This window comes from Acomys russatus, chromosome 18 (assembly GCF_903995435.1).
Source record: "Acomys russatus chromosome 18, mAcoRus1.1, whole genome shotgun sequence".
In the NCBI taxonomy this organism is placed as follows: Eukaryota; Metazoa; Chordata; class Mammalia; order Rodentia; family Muridae; genus Acomys; species Acomys russatus.
Window position 1 is genome coordinate 9,665,573 of NC_067154.1, and position 16,053 is coordinate 9,681,625.

Below are 16,053 nucleotides of genomic sequence, written 5' to 3' on the forward strand. Positions count from 1 at the left end.
AAAAGCACTTTGAAGTGATGGTTGGTTGGAAATGCAGGATAAAGCAAGCCTCAATACCAGAACCATCCTGCTGCTAGGGAATCTGGGGACGGGACAGGAGCCTCATCCTCCAGGCAAACTCGAGGTAGGCAGGGGCTGTGTGTAAGGTTTCTGTGGCATTCACACACATTATAATCGTTTAAAGACACAACAACAACAAGGAGCTGGAGAGATGGATCAGTGGTTAAGAGCATTGTCTACTCTTCCAGAGGTCCCAAGTTCAATTTCCAGCAACCACATGGTGGCTCACAACCATCTGCAGTGGGATCTGATGCCCTCTTCTGACATGCAGGTGTATATGCAGACAAAGCATTCATTCATATAAACAAAATAAATAAATCTTTAAAACAACAAACAGGAAAGCAAACACTTTGGGCTGAGGAAACGGCTTGGTTAGTAAGTACTTGCCTGACAAATATGAAGGCTTGAGCTCAGTCCCCAGAACCCATGTGAAAATTTTGGACATGGCGGTGTTCGCTTATAATGCAAGCACTGGAGCTATAGAGTTTGATAGCTCTCTAGGGCTGGCTAACCTAGCTCCCTCAGCGTGCATGCACACACTCACTCCCTGACTCTGCTCTGCACACTGTCAAGAGCTCAGATCAGAGCTGCATCCTTATCTAGGCTCAGAGTAACCAAGCAAGTCCCGTGATGTCTCTGGGCTTCTTCCCGGTCCTTCCATCCTAGCCGGATAATCAGCTCTAGACCTTCAAGAGCAAAGAGAAGACGGGACCGGAAATGAGAGCCGTGGGCTTGCAGGTTCCTAGTATACACCCTCAAAGTGAACTTTCTTCTCAGGTCTTGTGGCAAGGTCAGAATCCTGTCTGGGACTCCTACCGGGTGTCTGTGGAGGGATCCAGAGAGCATCTACAAGGTCATTTGGCAGGGCTCCTCAGAGAACAAGGGAGCAAAACAGAAGAAGACCTCAATGGTCCAGCAATACATGCCTTCCTTTGATTGGATCAGTCTGGCTTGCACTATTGGTCTCAACGTATGTCCCACACTAATAGGATGTAGACTGAAGTGCATCCATTGGGCAGGGCCTTAAATGTTGGTCCTCAGAGAAGTTCCATGCAGTAGCACAAAATGAGCCAACATATAACCGACATCCCTTAAGCTGTGCCTTCCCGCCAGGTTCCCACTTCAAACTCTGAAGCAAAAAAGTTTCTCTTCCGCCAAAATATTAAATGCCCACACCCTTACCCTCAACACAGTAGGTTTGAGAGCAGCCCTGAATACTTGGTCAGGCCTTTGGGGACATGGTCCCCTACTTACACTCTCTCTCAGGTCTAATAGTATTCAGCCTGGCCTTTATCTATTATGATTTGTGTTGATAATGAATTAAGGCACAAAATAAATAATGATAACTACCAGGTAAAGGGAAGCAGGAGAGGTGCCTGCCATATGTCTCTTCCTGAACACATACTTTGATATCAGAGGCCATGATGTGGTTCAAAGGTTTGGTGCTATGAAACAGGAAGTCATGGCCTACAGTGCCCACCCAGGCAGTCCCTATCCAAGCCCACTTCCCTGAGTTGTAGGCACTAAATGACTAAATGGTTCCTTAGCCAAAATACCCACTCAAAAGGATCTGTCACCAAGGCTCATAGAGGAATGACCCAATGCTGTGTCCTGGGATCCTCCAGAAGCCACAGGACAAGATGGTGGAGCAGGGCATGTGAGTGCCAGCTCAGGAGGAATGGACACCAGGAGACAAACTGGGTAACACACCACAGGGCTCAGTGTGCACAGTAGCTCAGAAGAGGCAGCTGAAAACTGAGATCCTGGGAGAACAGTGTCCCAGGAGTACAACTTTACATCTCCAGGGTCAGATGTGTTGGAAAAAAAAATCTAGTAGAGAAAAGTAAAAGTTACAACTTTTACTTTAGTTTATAATTGTTTTTCTTGCTGTGTTCAAAGGAGGAACTCCTTTACATAGGCTTGGGACATAAAGCTGACTTTGAACTCTCTTCCTGGTCTTATCAAGTACTGTGACATAACACACAGTCAGACAGTAAGTGACTACATCTTCCTGTGTCCTCTATTCAGAAGAGATGGACAGATGGCTGATGGGACAGACAGATTAGATGAATGGCAGACAAGGCTACACATAGATGGACAATTCAATAGATTATACATAGGCATAGATGCATTTAATACTGCAGTAGACAGGTGCCAATATAGACATTAGACTGATGCATATGTGACAGATTAATTAAAAGAGATGAGTGGATGACAGACAGATAGAGGTAGATGGATGATACAGTGAGCAATGGCCTGAAGAGTAGTAGTGTCCCCCCAAAATTCTTTTTTCCAAAAAAAAATTCTTATGTTGACATCCCAACCCTAGTAGGACAGCATTAGGAGGAGGGTTCTGGGAGGGGCCAGAGAATGAATCATGAAAGTAGGGACTCCATGAATGAACTTAGTACTCTCACTAAAGAGGTCCATGAAGACTCCCCAATAATTTTCATCAAGTGAAGACACAATGAGAAGACAAGTGTCTGTATCCTATAAAACAGGCCTTCACCAGAAACCAAATCTGCAAGTGCCTTAAACGTTCAACTCCCCAGCATCCATATGTGAAAAATAAACCATGGTTTGTAAACTGCTTCATATGGCATTTTTGTCATAGTAGCCCAAGGTAAGTAGGTAGATAGATAGATAGATAGACAGATAGATAGATAGATAGATCACACATTGATTGGTTAAGACAGATGGCAGATAGATAAATGATAGATAACTTATATAGAGCAAAAAGATGATATAGACAAGTGACCAGTAGACAGATACATACATGAATACATAGATGAGAGAGATACCAGCAGATGAAGATGGTCGAGCTACATGAGACTCACACACCAGAAGTATCACAGTAACCATTTGTAAATATCATGGTATCAAAAAAATCCACAAATCTTTTATTCTATACATAGCTATAACAAGTAGCAGCCTTGTCATTCTCACTGATGTAAAATTGCTACCTAGAAATGCATTGTGACGGTGGGCTCCAAATTGCAAGTTTGGAGGGAAACAAGGGAAATCAAGCTCTGAGCTGATTCTCAGAGCTGCCGCCTGTCCTGTGAAGCTCATCCTCCGAAGTGGTCCATGAGTGTCACCTAGCCACAAGAGTGGAGCTAGCATGGAAGATCCGCATGGCTGCCGCCTGCTGTGAGTGGCCTGATTCTATGTCATTACCAAGGTCTTTTGATTCCTTGTATGCAGGCTCCCCACAGGGAAAGACTCCAGTCCTGACCTGTCATTAGAGGGAGACTGGGTCATAAACACTACTGAGTCAATCTAAGACAGTAGGCTTTTGGCAGAAACATAGCACAGCGGGTGGCCCATGGGGCTAGGAAGGTAGTCACTGGCCTGGGGATGTACCTCTGCCATATACTCCTCTCATCCCTGTTCGCTGCCTGTCCCACTCACTCCACATCCTAACCAGTGTTGGGGAAGGAGCCAAGTGAAACCTTCTAGACACCCTAAAGGACAGCAACTGAATCAGGACGCTCAGCCCCATTGGTCTCCTTAGATTCTTGAAAACACCAGCTTTACAAGCCACAGCCCCTACCAGGTCCTACCCAGTAATGCCTCGCCCCTTGCAAAGAAGAGAGAGCAGAGCAGGGAACACAGGCCAGAGGGCACCTCTGGCTTCCAGAAATCTCCGTGAACATTCATTCATTCCATTTCACTAGAAGTCGACTGTTAAGACAAGATCTTAGATGCTGGAAGCTTCCAAACTGGCAATGTTGAACCCACCCAGAATGAGGTCAGAAGAGTCTGTGCCTGGAGTTTGTTAACTCCCCAGGGGGTCCAAACTGCAGTTATACCCCTTAATGTTGGCCAGAGATCACTACAAAATTCCCTTTAGTGGAGAGGCCCGGGCCACCACGACCCAACTTTAGGCAGCATCTGCTCTATCATTAGGGGAACATTCAATCACATTCTAAAAGGGCTGCCTCCCAAATGAGTTAGCCAGAAAGAACTCTAATTTCTACTCTCCGTGAGCCCCCTTTATCATTAACCACAGCAGTGGGGCTGACTAATGGCAAGGAATTTGAATAAATGGCTTCACCCAACAATGGCAGCAATCTGAGGCAGAGCCCTCAAAACCCAAAGAAATAAGGGATTGGCTAGTTGCTTTGGAAGAAGTAGAGGGGGAGAGCAGGGGGGGGGGAGCAGGGGTAGGGGGAAAGCGGCTACTCAAAGAGGAAAAGAATAACAGAAAACAATTATTAAGGGGGTGACTTTGGGCCAGAGCTGTCAACTATGAGGAAAAAATAACTACTCCCTAAGGCACTTAGTTTTGCTTTTCACTATTGTGCACCATTTTATTGCCTATGTATGTGCATGTTCTGCATTAGCAGGTGTGTGTGTGTGTGTGTTCTTCATGAGCAGGTATGTGCACCATTTTCAGTGCTCTAAATGAGAAATGCCCCACATAGTCACAAGTATTTGAATATTTGATCCCCTATTGGTAGTGCTGTTTGGGTAGGATTAGGTGGTAAAACCTTGCTGGAAGAGGTACATCTCTGGGGTATTTCTCCTGCCACCATGCCTTCTCACTGGCATGCCACACCACCATAATGGATGCTAGCTCTCTGGATGGAGAAAATAAGCCCTTCCTCCTTTAAGCTACTTTGGTCACGGTACTTTATTATAGCAACAGAAAAGTAGCCAATACAAAAGCCAGAGAAAACTTCTGATGTTGCTCTTCAGGTATCTGCCACCGTGTGTGTGTGTGTGTGTGTGTGTGTGTGTGTGTGTGTGTGTGTGTGTGTGTGTGTGTGTGTGTGTAGTTTGTGTGTGTAGTTTGTGTGTGTGTGTGTGTGTGTGTGTGTGTGTGTGTTGGATTTTTGTTTTGTTTTCTTTTGGGATGGGGTCTCTCACTGGCCTGGGTCAAGCCAAGCAGGCAAGGCTGACTGGCCAGCAAGCTCCACGAATTGTCCCGCGTCCTCAGTTCTGAGATTACGAGGATGAACCTTCCTAACATGCCCAGCCTCTTTTCATTTTTTTTATTTTTTATTTTTTTGGCATCGGTTCTGGGGAATACACTCAGATCCTCACGCTTGCATGTACGCACTTTAAATGAAACAGGTACTCTACCTCAACTCCTGTGTTGAGCAGAAGGAAAGGTTATTTGTTGATCGCTAGGCAGAGTGAGGTTTCCAAAGTGACTAAGCATTCTGCCTCTATTTACTAAGCCCCTTCTGCCCTATGACTCAATATGGAAGCTGGCCAGGGCCAGCTGCATCACACTGCAAAAGGATGCCCGATGAAGGCAGGCAACCAGGAAAGGGCGTGGTTTCCACATGGCCCTTCCCTAAATTCTAGGATGCTCCAGAACCTGGGGAGGGGGGTTGGGCGGGGACAGCTACCAACAGGAGAAAGACAAGAGAAAATGGGGACAAGGACCCAGGTCTTCCACAGCCCACTAGTACCCACCGTCCCCACTAGAACTGCTTTTATCAGTCCCCTAACAGGTGAGGGACAACAGGTTGTCCAGGACCACAGTAAAGCAACTTGCCAGGCAGCCAGTGTAGCCAGTTCCGGGGAAGCCATGGACATACAGAAATGGCCAGAGTTCAGCCCTGCCACATTTACTCAGCTGGGACACAGAACAGGAGATCTTTGGGTCAGGGGGGCTCTTACCCACCAAGAGGAACCCTACATGGAAGTCTGTCCCTTGTTCACATTTGAAAGCCGGGGAGACCTGGCTGTAGCCCCAACATGTCCCCTGTAACCCCACTACTACTCCTGGCTCTGTTCATCATTTCCACTAATGGGACTGATGGGAAGTTCCCAACAGTCTGAACACTCTAGGGAAAACTGGAGAGCCCTGGAAGCATCTAAGAACTGAGACTCTCCCAGATCTGTGTGCAATCCCCATGAACGGAGTACAGACTGAGACCCAGGAGGAGGGAGGGAGCTGTCTCAGAAGATGGAGACCATGCCTTCCTAAGCTGGCTTGATCTGTAAGGCTATGGCTGCCAGCTCTCAGAACAAAGATACAAGAAAGACACACTGGTGGGTTATGGGAACTCCCTCAGTGCCCTGGCATGGATCTAGCAGGACACACGGAAATACCTTAATGCGGGCTTAACTGCATGAGCTTCACTATCCTACCCAGCAGGCTGGTCAAGCCCACCATTTTGGGCTCCTTCAAGAGAAAGCCTCTGTGAGACATGAGTGCTGGACCACTGGGATAGAGCTCTGCTGTCCTCTAGGATGCTCTGTCCCAGTCTCCTTGGCAACAGATATCAAGTGATCGGCCCAGCCATGGACAAAACCTTCCAATCCAGTCATCAAGTGACACCTGAGCCAGTCTAGAAAAAAGGCCTTCGTATCCTTAGGTAAATCATGCGAGTTCATCCCTGGGAGGCTTGGGAGAGATAAGAAGCTGAGAGGGGGTGGGGCGCACCCACACGGACAATACATTGGATAACGTGGCTTTCTAATCACCAGACCACAGGCAGATTTTGTGGTGACAACTTTGGTCCTGGACTTGGAAACTGCAGTGTGATGTGGTTGGGTGTTTTATAAACACTTTCTAACCAGAGTCAAATGAGCACTGCAAAGGGAATAATCAAAGTATCCATTTCAGACACGTTCGGCTTACACTGTGTGTTCACACGCAGGCCCGCCACAGGCCGGGAGCAAACCCAAACGCCACATGGATGAACAAATGACAAGCAATGGATGTACCACAGTGACACTCCTGAGCCACGTCCCCTCAATTTTCCTGCACCCAGAGAAAGACCTAGACAACCCCAAAGAGTCCTGGGAAAGGCTTCTGAGTCCATCAGTGTCTCTAGGGTCATGTGACTTCTCCTACAGCTACTATCCTCAGAGAGAAGCTCTCTTTGCTGTGTGGACCATCATGAGAGTCTCAGACTCCAGCACTTACGCAAGGACAGCTCAGGGTGAGGAACCTGCCTAGTCCACAACCGCAGGCTGACACACCTGAGCCCTGGGCGCTCTACCCAATTGCTGGCAGAGCTGACCATAGCACTGGTATTGGTGGGGGTAGCTGGAGCACTAAGGGAGCAGCCACTGCCATGATAGTGAGCACAAGACACGGTCTTCTTTCAAACCCATCTGGCTCACTTATACAGCACCACTCAAAGCTAGACTCCTTGGAATTTCCTTTATTCACCCATCCATCCATCTTAGCATCCATCCATCCATCCATCCACCCATCCATCCCTCTTAGCACTGACACTGGTTGGGTGGGATACTTGAAAACAAAACAGAGGGCCTCAACAGACCCACTCCATGAAACTCAGTGCCACAGAGTACGAGACAAAAGCCCATCTTTTGCCAAGGTACAGGGAAGCTATGGACTGCAGGGAGGGCGCATCTATGCTGACCCTCAAAGGCGGGAAAGATTCTCACAGGCAGAAGGAAGGGCAGCCAAGGAATCAGTGGGTGGGTAGCAGGTGAGCACCACATTGCAGACAGCTTGGGTTGTGTTCTCTGAGCAGGAGGGAACCACTGAAAGCGTCAGAGGAAGGAGACAGCATGAGCAAAGCTTGAGGAGAAAAATTCCAGCCCCAAAGGGCTGGGGCCAAACTACAGGCACAGAAAGGTAAAGGCAAAATGCATCAGAGCAAGTGATAAAGATCCGGGGAGTGGGGGTTTCTGGGAATCAAGCCAGTGCAAGCGTGAGGCAATGCTCTGGAACTGGCACTGAAAACACAGCAGTCACTGGGGTGCAGTGTGCCTAGGTTCCATACCTCCAGGAAAAGCCTTGAACTCAGGCCAGCAGTAGCAACTTCCAGCCTTGGAGATTCAGCCTGTGGAGGCAGCACAGGCTTCGGGGAGCTGCCTGGTGCTCTGCACTCACACACTCCACATCTGATAACTCAACTGACCCAAATCCATTCTTTTTTTCTTTTTTTTTCTTTTTTTTTTCCATCTTACTGAGCATGTGTGGACTCTAACTGTCATCAAGTCCTGTGCTCAACATCAGAGAGACACACCTGGGAAGAGAGATCCCTTAAGTGGAGAAGCGCCTCCATCAGACTGGCCTGTGGCCAATGAGTGATGTGAGAGGGCCCAGCCCACTGTGGGCAGTGCCATCCCTAGGCAGGCAGGCCTGGGCTGTGAAAGAAAGCTAGCTGAGCAGGAGCCAGAATGAACAGTAAGCAGCGTTCCTCCAAAGTCCCTGCCTGAGTTCCTGTCCTGACTTCTCTCAATGATGGAGTGTGACCTGGAAGTGTAAGTTGACATAAACCCTTTCCTCTGCCACAGGAAAGCAAACTAGAACACACCCTGAAGTGATACAGCGTGATCACAATGTCCCCCAGCGTTTACTTTGCATTAGGTACTATGAATAAACTACGGGTTATTCAAAATCTCCAGGAAGGTGCAGGAGATATGTAAATACTATACCAGTCTTTTTTTTTTTTTTTTTTTTTTTTTTTTTTTTTTTGGTTTTTCGAGACAGGGTTTCTCTGTGTAGCCTTGGCCATCCTGGACTCACTTTGTAGACCAGGCTGGCCTCGAACTCACAGCGATCCACCTGCCTCTGCCTCCCGAGTGCTGGGATTAAAGGCGTGCGCCACCACGCCCGGCTACTATACCAGTCTTACATAGGAGACTTGCGCACCTTCAAATTCGAGTATTCTCTCCGGGATCCTAGAACCGATCTCCCTTTTCCCAAAGCAGCATTCCAGTCACTCCCCCACAACCAGCCATCTCCAGCCACCACCATGACTGTGGAGCCAGTCTGGACGCTGCCAGCTGGCTATATCTGGTGTCTCTGCCCACCTTTCCCTGGATGGAAAGGGCAAAGGGCACCCTACCACCCTACACTGAGTCCCTCACAAAGATCCCATTGTGTGATGCCCAACGGTGGCTTGGCTTGATGGTAACAGCATGTTATGCTGGTGACCTGGTGATGTGTCACCTTCTTTACACTGGAACCTTCGGCTGTATTTTCTTCAGTAGGCAGAGCCTTGACAGACAGAAATGGTACCTCGAGGGCCCAGGAAACCACAGCCAGCAAGGAGAGAGGTGAAGATGAAGACTGACCCACCGGTGCAGATTAGAGGAGGTAAGAGGGACAGGAAGAGGAAGGGGTGAGCAGTCCTTGTACCAATTTACGCAACTGCTTGTTTCCACAACAGCCAGAAGCCCGTTGAGTTTGGCCTTGAAAACACCCAGAGCCTTTCTTCCAGGCTTCAGCATGTATTCAGGAACCTAGGGGCCTCTTTAAAAACAAAAACAAAAGCCTGGCACTGAGTTACATGAAGCTATGCCCCTGCCCTGCAGAGCAAGCTTCAGCCTCGCACTTAAGCCAAGAAGAATGTACGTGCACCCAGCAAGCAGAAGACAGTGGAAAAAAAAAAAATCCTTATTTCTCACCTGTGTCATTACATAGCCCTCCGGGAGGGGGCTGAGGGAGGGGGGAGAGGGGGGAAGACAGTAGGCTGCTGGGAAACATGCCTGAATTAGCAACCATGGTGAGTTTTTGCAAGAGTCCTTGGTGTTTTTCACACACTATCAATTTGACAAGAGGTTGGGTGTGACAACTCTGTGCACACAGTGCCGCCTAATTACCCTCGGTCTTTTTCTTTCCACTTTTACTAGGTGTGGTTTTACAACCTGTGGTTCACACTGAGGACCTCCCAGATGTAAGATCTGCTGCTGAAAGATATGCTTGGCCCTTCTGTTCTATGAGAGGGTTCACGCCTCTTTACTATTGAGCTAAAAGAACTGCATCTTGAACCGGCGTTGACGCCAAAACATTTCATCCCAAAAGACAGAGCCAGCCCTCGCTCCCCTTCCCTAGGCATCTCCTTGGGGTCCTCTAGTGATCATCATAGGGGGACAAAGATGCCTCCACCTAGGGAAGGAAGGGAGCCCACAAGTGCTGAGTGAGGGGGGTGAGAAGGCCAAAGGGACATCAGGGTGGCAAAAGAAGGGATATGGCCTGCAGCAGGGAGTGTTGGGAAAGGTCATGAAGCAGACTGGGGCTGAGGCACAAGTCAAGTGCAAGGAGTGAAGGAGCAACTGCAGAGATGGGAGGAGATGACAGATGGTACCTGTCAGGTTCTCCTCTCTCTTCCAGGAAATCTGAGAGGAAACAAGCCCTTCTGCAGCTGCAGAGAAAAGTACAGGTGGCTAGAGGGAAAGGTAGGTAGGTAGATAGATGGATAAATAGACAGACAGACAGACAGACAGACTGACTGACTGACTGACTGACTGAGCTCAGTGCATTGCCAATGTGGGAGTGGGAAGAACTTTCTATTAGCAATGTAAATCCTTCTTGTACAGAGGAGCTGCTGATGCCCAGAGGGGACCTGCCCAAGGTTACACAGCAAGTTCATGTTGAGAAGAGATCAGATTCCTAGACTCCTGATTCCCAGAGATGGGTATTTTCCCTGAGGGAAATGTTGTTTGTGGAATGCTAATCCCCAGCCGCCAAAGCACAGACCTCCATGATATGCGCCTGAACTCAAGGCTGAGGCAGGTTACTACCCCGACTTAACCTTTCTAGCTGATGTCTAAGTGGCCTGGGTTGCTTTTGGTTTGTGCTGCTCAGAGAGAGAGACAGAGACAGACAGACAGAGAGAATCGGGAAGTGACCACTCACCCAAGCCAAGTTCCAAGCAGCCAACAGACAAGCAAGACAAGGTTGGGGTGTCCATGAAAGGCTCTCCCAAGAATGGCACCCGCAAGGCTGGAGCAAAGCAGAGCAGCAAGGAACACTCCTTGGAGGGTCTGTCTCAGAGGTGTGACAAGGGAAAAGAGTGCTGTTCCAACACCTCAGATTGAAAACCAGGATGGCAGGAATACCAGATATAATTTCCAAAGCAGGAGACACAAGACATTGCTCCTCTGGCTTCGGGAAACCAGACGAAAACCTTCTAGACAGAACCTAAAGCCACTGTCATCACCGAAGAACACCCAGGAAGCCAGGCTTCAAAAAGCACAAACTGTGAGGTGGTTCTTTCAGTGTTGATGGGAACCCTCGCTCGCCCCCACTCCACTTAACTTTCCTCCGTGACACAGTACACTGACTTTTTTTTTCCCCTCTTGGATGAGCTCCCTTTTCTAACACAGGACTCTTAACAGGCCACTGTGCAGTACCTGCAAACAAATACTTGTCAAAAGGCATTCTGGAATCAACTCCTTCACAAACAAGTTGAACACAGCTGCTGTTTTTGGTGAATACACTTTAGATTTGCTTGAACGAAGAACATAAAACCGAGAGAGTGAAACGTTAAAGGGTGCCACTGTGGCTGCCTACGGCTTTCCTAGTTAACAGACAACTGCTATCAGTGGGTCTTGTTCCAAACATAGTAGCCTAAGTCACTCAGTGTCCAGCCCAGGCTGGAAAACTCCTCCCTGGACTGAGCTTCAGTAATGTCACTGGAATGGGGGTTTCGGGCTAACACCCCACTGCACCTGACTGTGGTGGTATATGCCTATCATGCCAGCATTTGGGAAGCCGTGGCATGAAGATCAGGAACTAACCTCATCTACAACAGAGGGATTGAGGCCAGCCTTGGCTACGTAAGGCCCTGTCTGAAAAACAAGCAAACAGGAAACACTTCTTTTATCCTATTTTCATTCTAATAAGTACCCTTGGAATTCTGTTTGTTTGTTTGTTTGTTGAGATAGGGTCTCTCTGGGTTAGCCTTGGCTATCCTGGAGTCACTCTGTAGACCACGCTGGCCTCGAACTCACAGCGATCTGCCTGCCTCTGCTTCCTGAGTGCTGGGATTAAAGGCATACGCCACCACACCTGGCTACCTTTGGAATTTTTATAATCTAGTATTTATGGACTTCAGATGCTGTATTTTCTCACCGCAGCCAGGCACATTTTGAAGTCAAGGAGGACAAAAGTGTCAAAGCAAATAGAGCAACAAGGCCTCCTCTTACCCTACATAATTTCCCCAGAAGCTCACCCTGTAGGAAAGCTTAGCAGAAAATAGGGCTAAGGAAATATGACAGTTTACTCTCTCCCCTCTATTCTCTCTTTTCTCTCTCTGTCTCTCTCTCTCTCTGTGTCTGTCTGTCTGTCTGTCTGTCTCCCTCTCTCTCTCTCTTTCTCTCTCTCTCAGATCAAACTTCTGTTCAGTTTACCAACGGAAGACTCTAGCAACACAGACTCTTTGTCACACTGTCCTTGACCCATATTAAGGTGACAGTGCCCAAGCCTTACTGATCATGGTGGTTCCCCCAGCCAGGGCTGCCTTGGTTCCCTGGAAGAAGTCATCAGCTGATGTCATTCCCTGGTCAGGCATCTGGAACCGAGTGTGCACGTCGATTCCTCCCGGGATCACCATTCTGGAGTGGGCTTCAATGGTCTTCACCCCTCCTGGCACAATCAGGTTTTCACCTATTTGCCTAAGAAAGCAGAGTTGATGAGAGAGATGCCAACAAAATGTGGAATCAAACTGGATCTGACATCTCTTTTCATTAAGCTATAAACAGACCTTTGCTACATAATGAGCACTTTTGGGGTGATGTTGTAATCTTTCATAGGAGCACCGCCCACTCCTCATCCCAAAACATGAGCAGATGCAGGGGGATTCACATAATCCCCGCACTTAAAGGCTGACAGACTGATTACCTCTAGTTCAAGGTCAGCCTTGGCTACGGAGTGAATTCCTGGCCCACATGGCAACTCACGCAAGGCAGCAAATCCCCCGTTTGATAACTTGTTATCAGAAACCTAAGACCGAATAATAGCAAGACCCCCCAAAACACTTGTGTAGCATTTACTCTCCCTTCCTGACACCCACCACTCAGCTAGTTTCCCAATAACAACTCATTCCAGACCTGACTCCCTTCCCCAACATTTGCTTTCACTATTTTCCTTTTCAACGTAGAGAAAACAGGTGGAAGAGTATGGAGAGAGGGGGGAAAAAACAAAGGGAAAAAAGAAAAGGAAAAAGTAAACACTGTAATTCCAACCATTGTGGAATGTGGAATCAGGTGTTCATGGACTCAGATAAAAAGATAGAAAAACAAAGATCCATGTTGCTGGGGACAGGCATCATATCCATTTTGGGTGGATTTTGGGGCAGTGTTTTTTGCTTGTCAGGCTTTTCTGTGCTATGTTTTGTTTTGTTTGAGACAGTGTCTCTCTATAGAGCCCTGGCTGTCCTGGAACTCACTACATAGACCAAGAAGGACTCAAGCTCACAGAGATCCACCTGCCTATGCTTCCCAGGTGCTGGGATTAAAGGTATAGGGTTTTATTTTTGAGACAAGATCTCATCATCCAATTAATTTTTTCTTAAATTTTACTACATCATTCTACCAATTTTTAAGAGGGAAAAATTAATCAAGGAGGAGTTAAATTTCTAAGACAAAGGAACTATGACTAAAAATAGCACTGGGCTATTCCATTCCAGGCCAGTGTCCTTCAGCCAGACCCATCATGCTCTCCTGTGACTGGGGATGCGAAAGGAATAAGAAAGTCATAGCCTGTGATTGCCCAGAGCTGAAACTGCTGCAAACAAGCACACATGGAGAAAGCATTAGCTGTGGACACGGTAAGACCCATTTTGGCTTCATAAATCAGAGTGTGAGCTTCCAAGCCATCAGAGCCAATTCAGCTCTCCTGGCTCCAGACTCACTTGCTGCGGGAGATGAATTCTGCTTATTTAAAAGATGTCATGCGCTGTGATGTTTGTCTTTGAACAGATGTGCGCTCTCTCTCTCTCTCTCTCTCTCTCTCTCTCTCTCTCTCTCTCTCTCTCTCTCTCTCTCTCTCTCTCCAGAGCCTGTGAGCTGTCCCCAGAGGAAAGGCGTGAAGACACTGCTGTACACTGTGCTTAGTTAACCCTGCAGAGTCCCAGAACACCCAAACCCGGAACCCAATACACAAGCAATACAGGGCAGCCGGATCTGTGTAAGGAACCCCTTCAAGAATGACACATAGTAGGGCTGGAGAGATGGCTCAAGGGGTTAAGAGCACTTGCAGCTCTTCCAGAGGACACAGGTTCAATTCCCAGCACCCAAGAGGTGGCTCACAGCCGTCCAGTTTCACAGGATCCAATGGCCTCTTCTGACTTTCAAGGGCACAGCGGGCACATATGTGTAGTGCACATACGTACATGGAAGCAAAACACTCACATGCATAAAATAAATCTAAAAGAAAAAAGTTTTTTAAAAGGAATGAAATAGAAAATCCTTCCAGGGTTAGTCATTTGTCTGAGTAGCTGGTATTAATCAAACGTCCTGTGGCCCTTCCCGATTAGGCAAGCAAATATAATTTTTTTTTTTTTTTTAGACAGGGTTTCTCTATGTAGTCTTAGCTGTCCTGGACTCCCTTTGTAGACCAGGCTGGCCTCGAACTCACAGCGATCCGCCTGCCTCTGCCTCCCGAGTGCGCAAATATCATCTTACTAGGACAGGCTGCATTACACATTTATGTCCTATGACTGAGTAACTCCATCCCAAACATCTACAGTGTAGCCTATCACAAACCAAGTGTACAAGCTGGCAACAAGAGGATGTTGTGTCACCTCTGTTAAAAATAGTAAATTACATAATACTTGGGTGTTTGTGTGTGCTGTGACTTCGAATTCCCCGAATCTGAATTCCCAAATTTATTAATTACCACCAATAAAAACAAGCTTTTAAATATGCTAAATTGGTCACTTTTGGGGTTTTGGCAGTGCCTGACTGATGCCAGATGCACATTCTACTAACACTACAACATTCCCAGCCCAAGCTTAGTAACTCTTGGAGGCATTAAAGACTATTTACATGAAAGAATCTAAAGCTTAGGAACTGGGGGGTGGGGGGAGGGATGTGTGCGTGTGCGTGCCCATGACTGTGCCTGTACACAGACGCACCTCCACATAGCAATGACTCATACTTACTTGATCAACCCATCTTCCATGTATATGTCTGCATAGAAGGACTGGTCATCATTCACAATCTTGCCACCTTTGATCAGAAGCCGATCACTCTGTAACAAAGAGGGGAACAAAGTCATAACACATAACCGACCTAGGAAAGGCACCAGTCCAGAGGAAAGGGAGCTGAGGGGCAAGAGTTTTTGTTGTTGTTGTTTTGCTTTGCTTTGCTTTGCTTTAACCATTCAAGAGTGATGCTCAAAGGCAGGGAATTTTGGAAGGTACCTTAACCAAAGTGAACCTATGCTAGGCAAGCTGTTCATAGCCTGATGAGTCAGAAGATACTGGCAAAGCTCACCCTACATAAACAACCATCTTTTTAAGAACACCTTAGACCTGAAAACAAAAAGAAGCATTACAGAACATTCCAGCTAAGGAAGACAATGCTTTTGAAATGAATTTTGGCTAAACCTCATCTTTTTAAAAAAAAAGAAAGAGAAAAAAATTCCACCCACATGTAGGAAAGTCATGTCTTGGCAAAGCTTTTGTCGGGGAAAATTGACCAGAAGCCTGTTGTCATAGCATATGCTACACAAACACAGGGACGTTCGGCCATAGCAAGTGTGCAGCTCGGTGTGTCCGCTCTGTGCTCATTTATCTTTGGGGTAAATCACAGGAGGGGGTGTGCAAAGGAGAAACTGTGAACACATACTCCCACTTAGCAGGTAAGAAACAGCGCTTGGAGGCATGGAGAATTTTTAATTCTAATACCACTACAAAGAGTTGATCCAGTTTTATGTTAAAAGAAAAAGAAAAAGAAAAGGATAACTCAACTCAGAGCACCAGATTCATGTAAAAGAAACAGTAATCCAAAATACTTCGGATGGGTTATATGCCATGCCATCATCCTGGGCTAGGTGGATGTACAGGTTTATTATTTCAGAGTAGATATAAACCTCACAAGCAGAACCATGCCCTTTTATTATGCTATACCTTTCAAAGAAGAGCATTCATCTTGATAACAGTTCACCCAGAACTTGGTTACAAAATAGAATCTCAGCAAATGCACTTGCTTTTTGCAACTACCAAGAAAAGGAAACTATAGAATTTCCTGGAAACATGCATACAGTGGCTACAGAACAAAAAAACAAAAACAAAAACAACAAGATACAGTTGCATATAAATG

The 16,053-nt window shown here is 47.0% G+C and overlaps 1 protein-coding gene across 2 annotated transcripts in view; it reads right to left on the reverse strand.

Annotated features, from left to right (window-relative positions):
- The window catches only part of Dpysl2 (dihydropyrimidinase like 2), a 103,297-nt gene that overhangs the window by 42,431 nt on the left and 44,813 nt on the right, over positions 1-16,053 (reverse strand). For both annotated transcript variants that reach the window (XM_051160748.1, XM_051160749.1), the window contains exons 2-3: positions 14,892-14,980; positions 12,218-12,402 (exon numbers count right to left, since the gene is read on the reverse strand). In XM_051160748.1, coding sequence (XP_051016705.1) covers positions 12,218-12,402; positions 14,892-14,980 — 274 coding nt within the window. The remainder of the gene's footprint in view (positions 1-12,217; positions 12,403-14,891; positions 14,981-16,053) is intronic.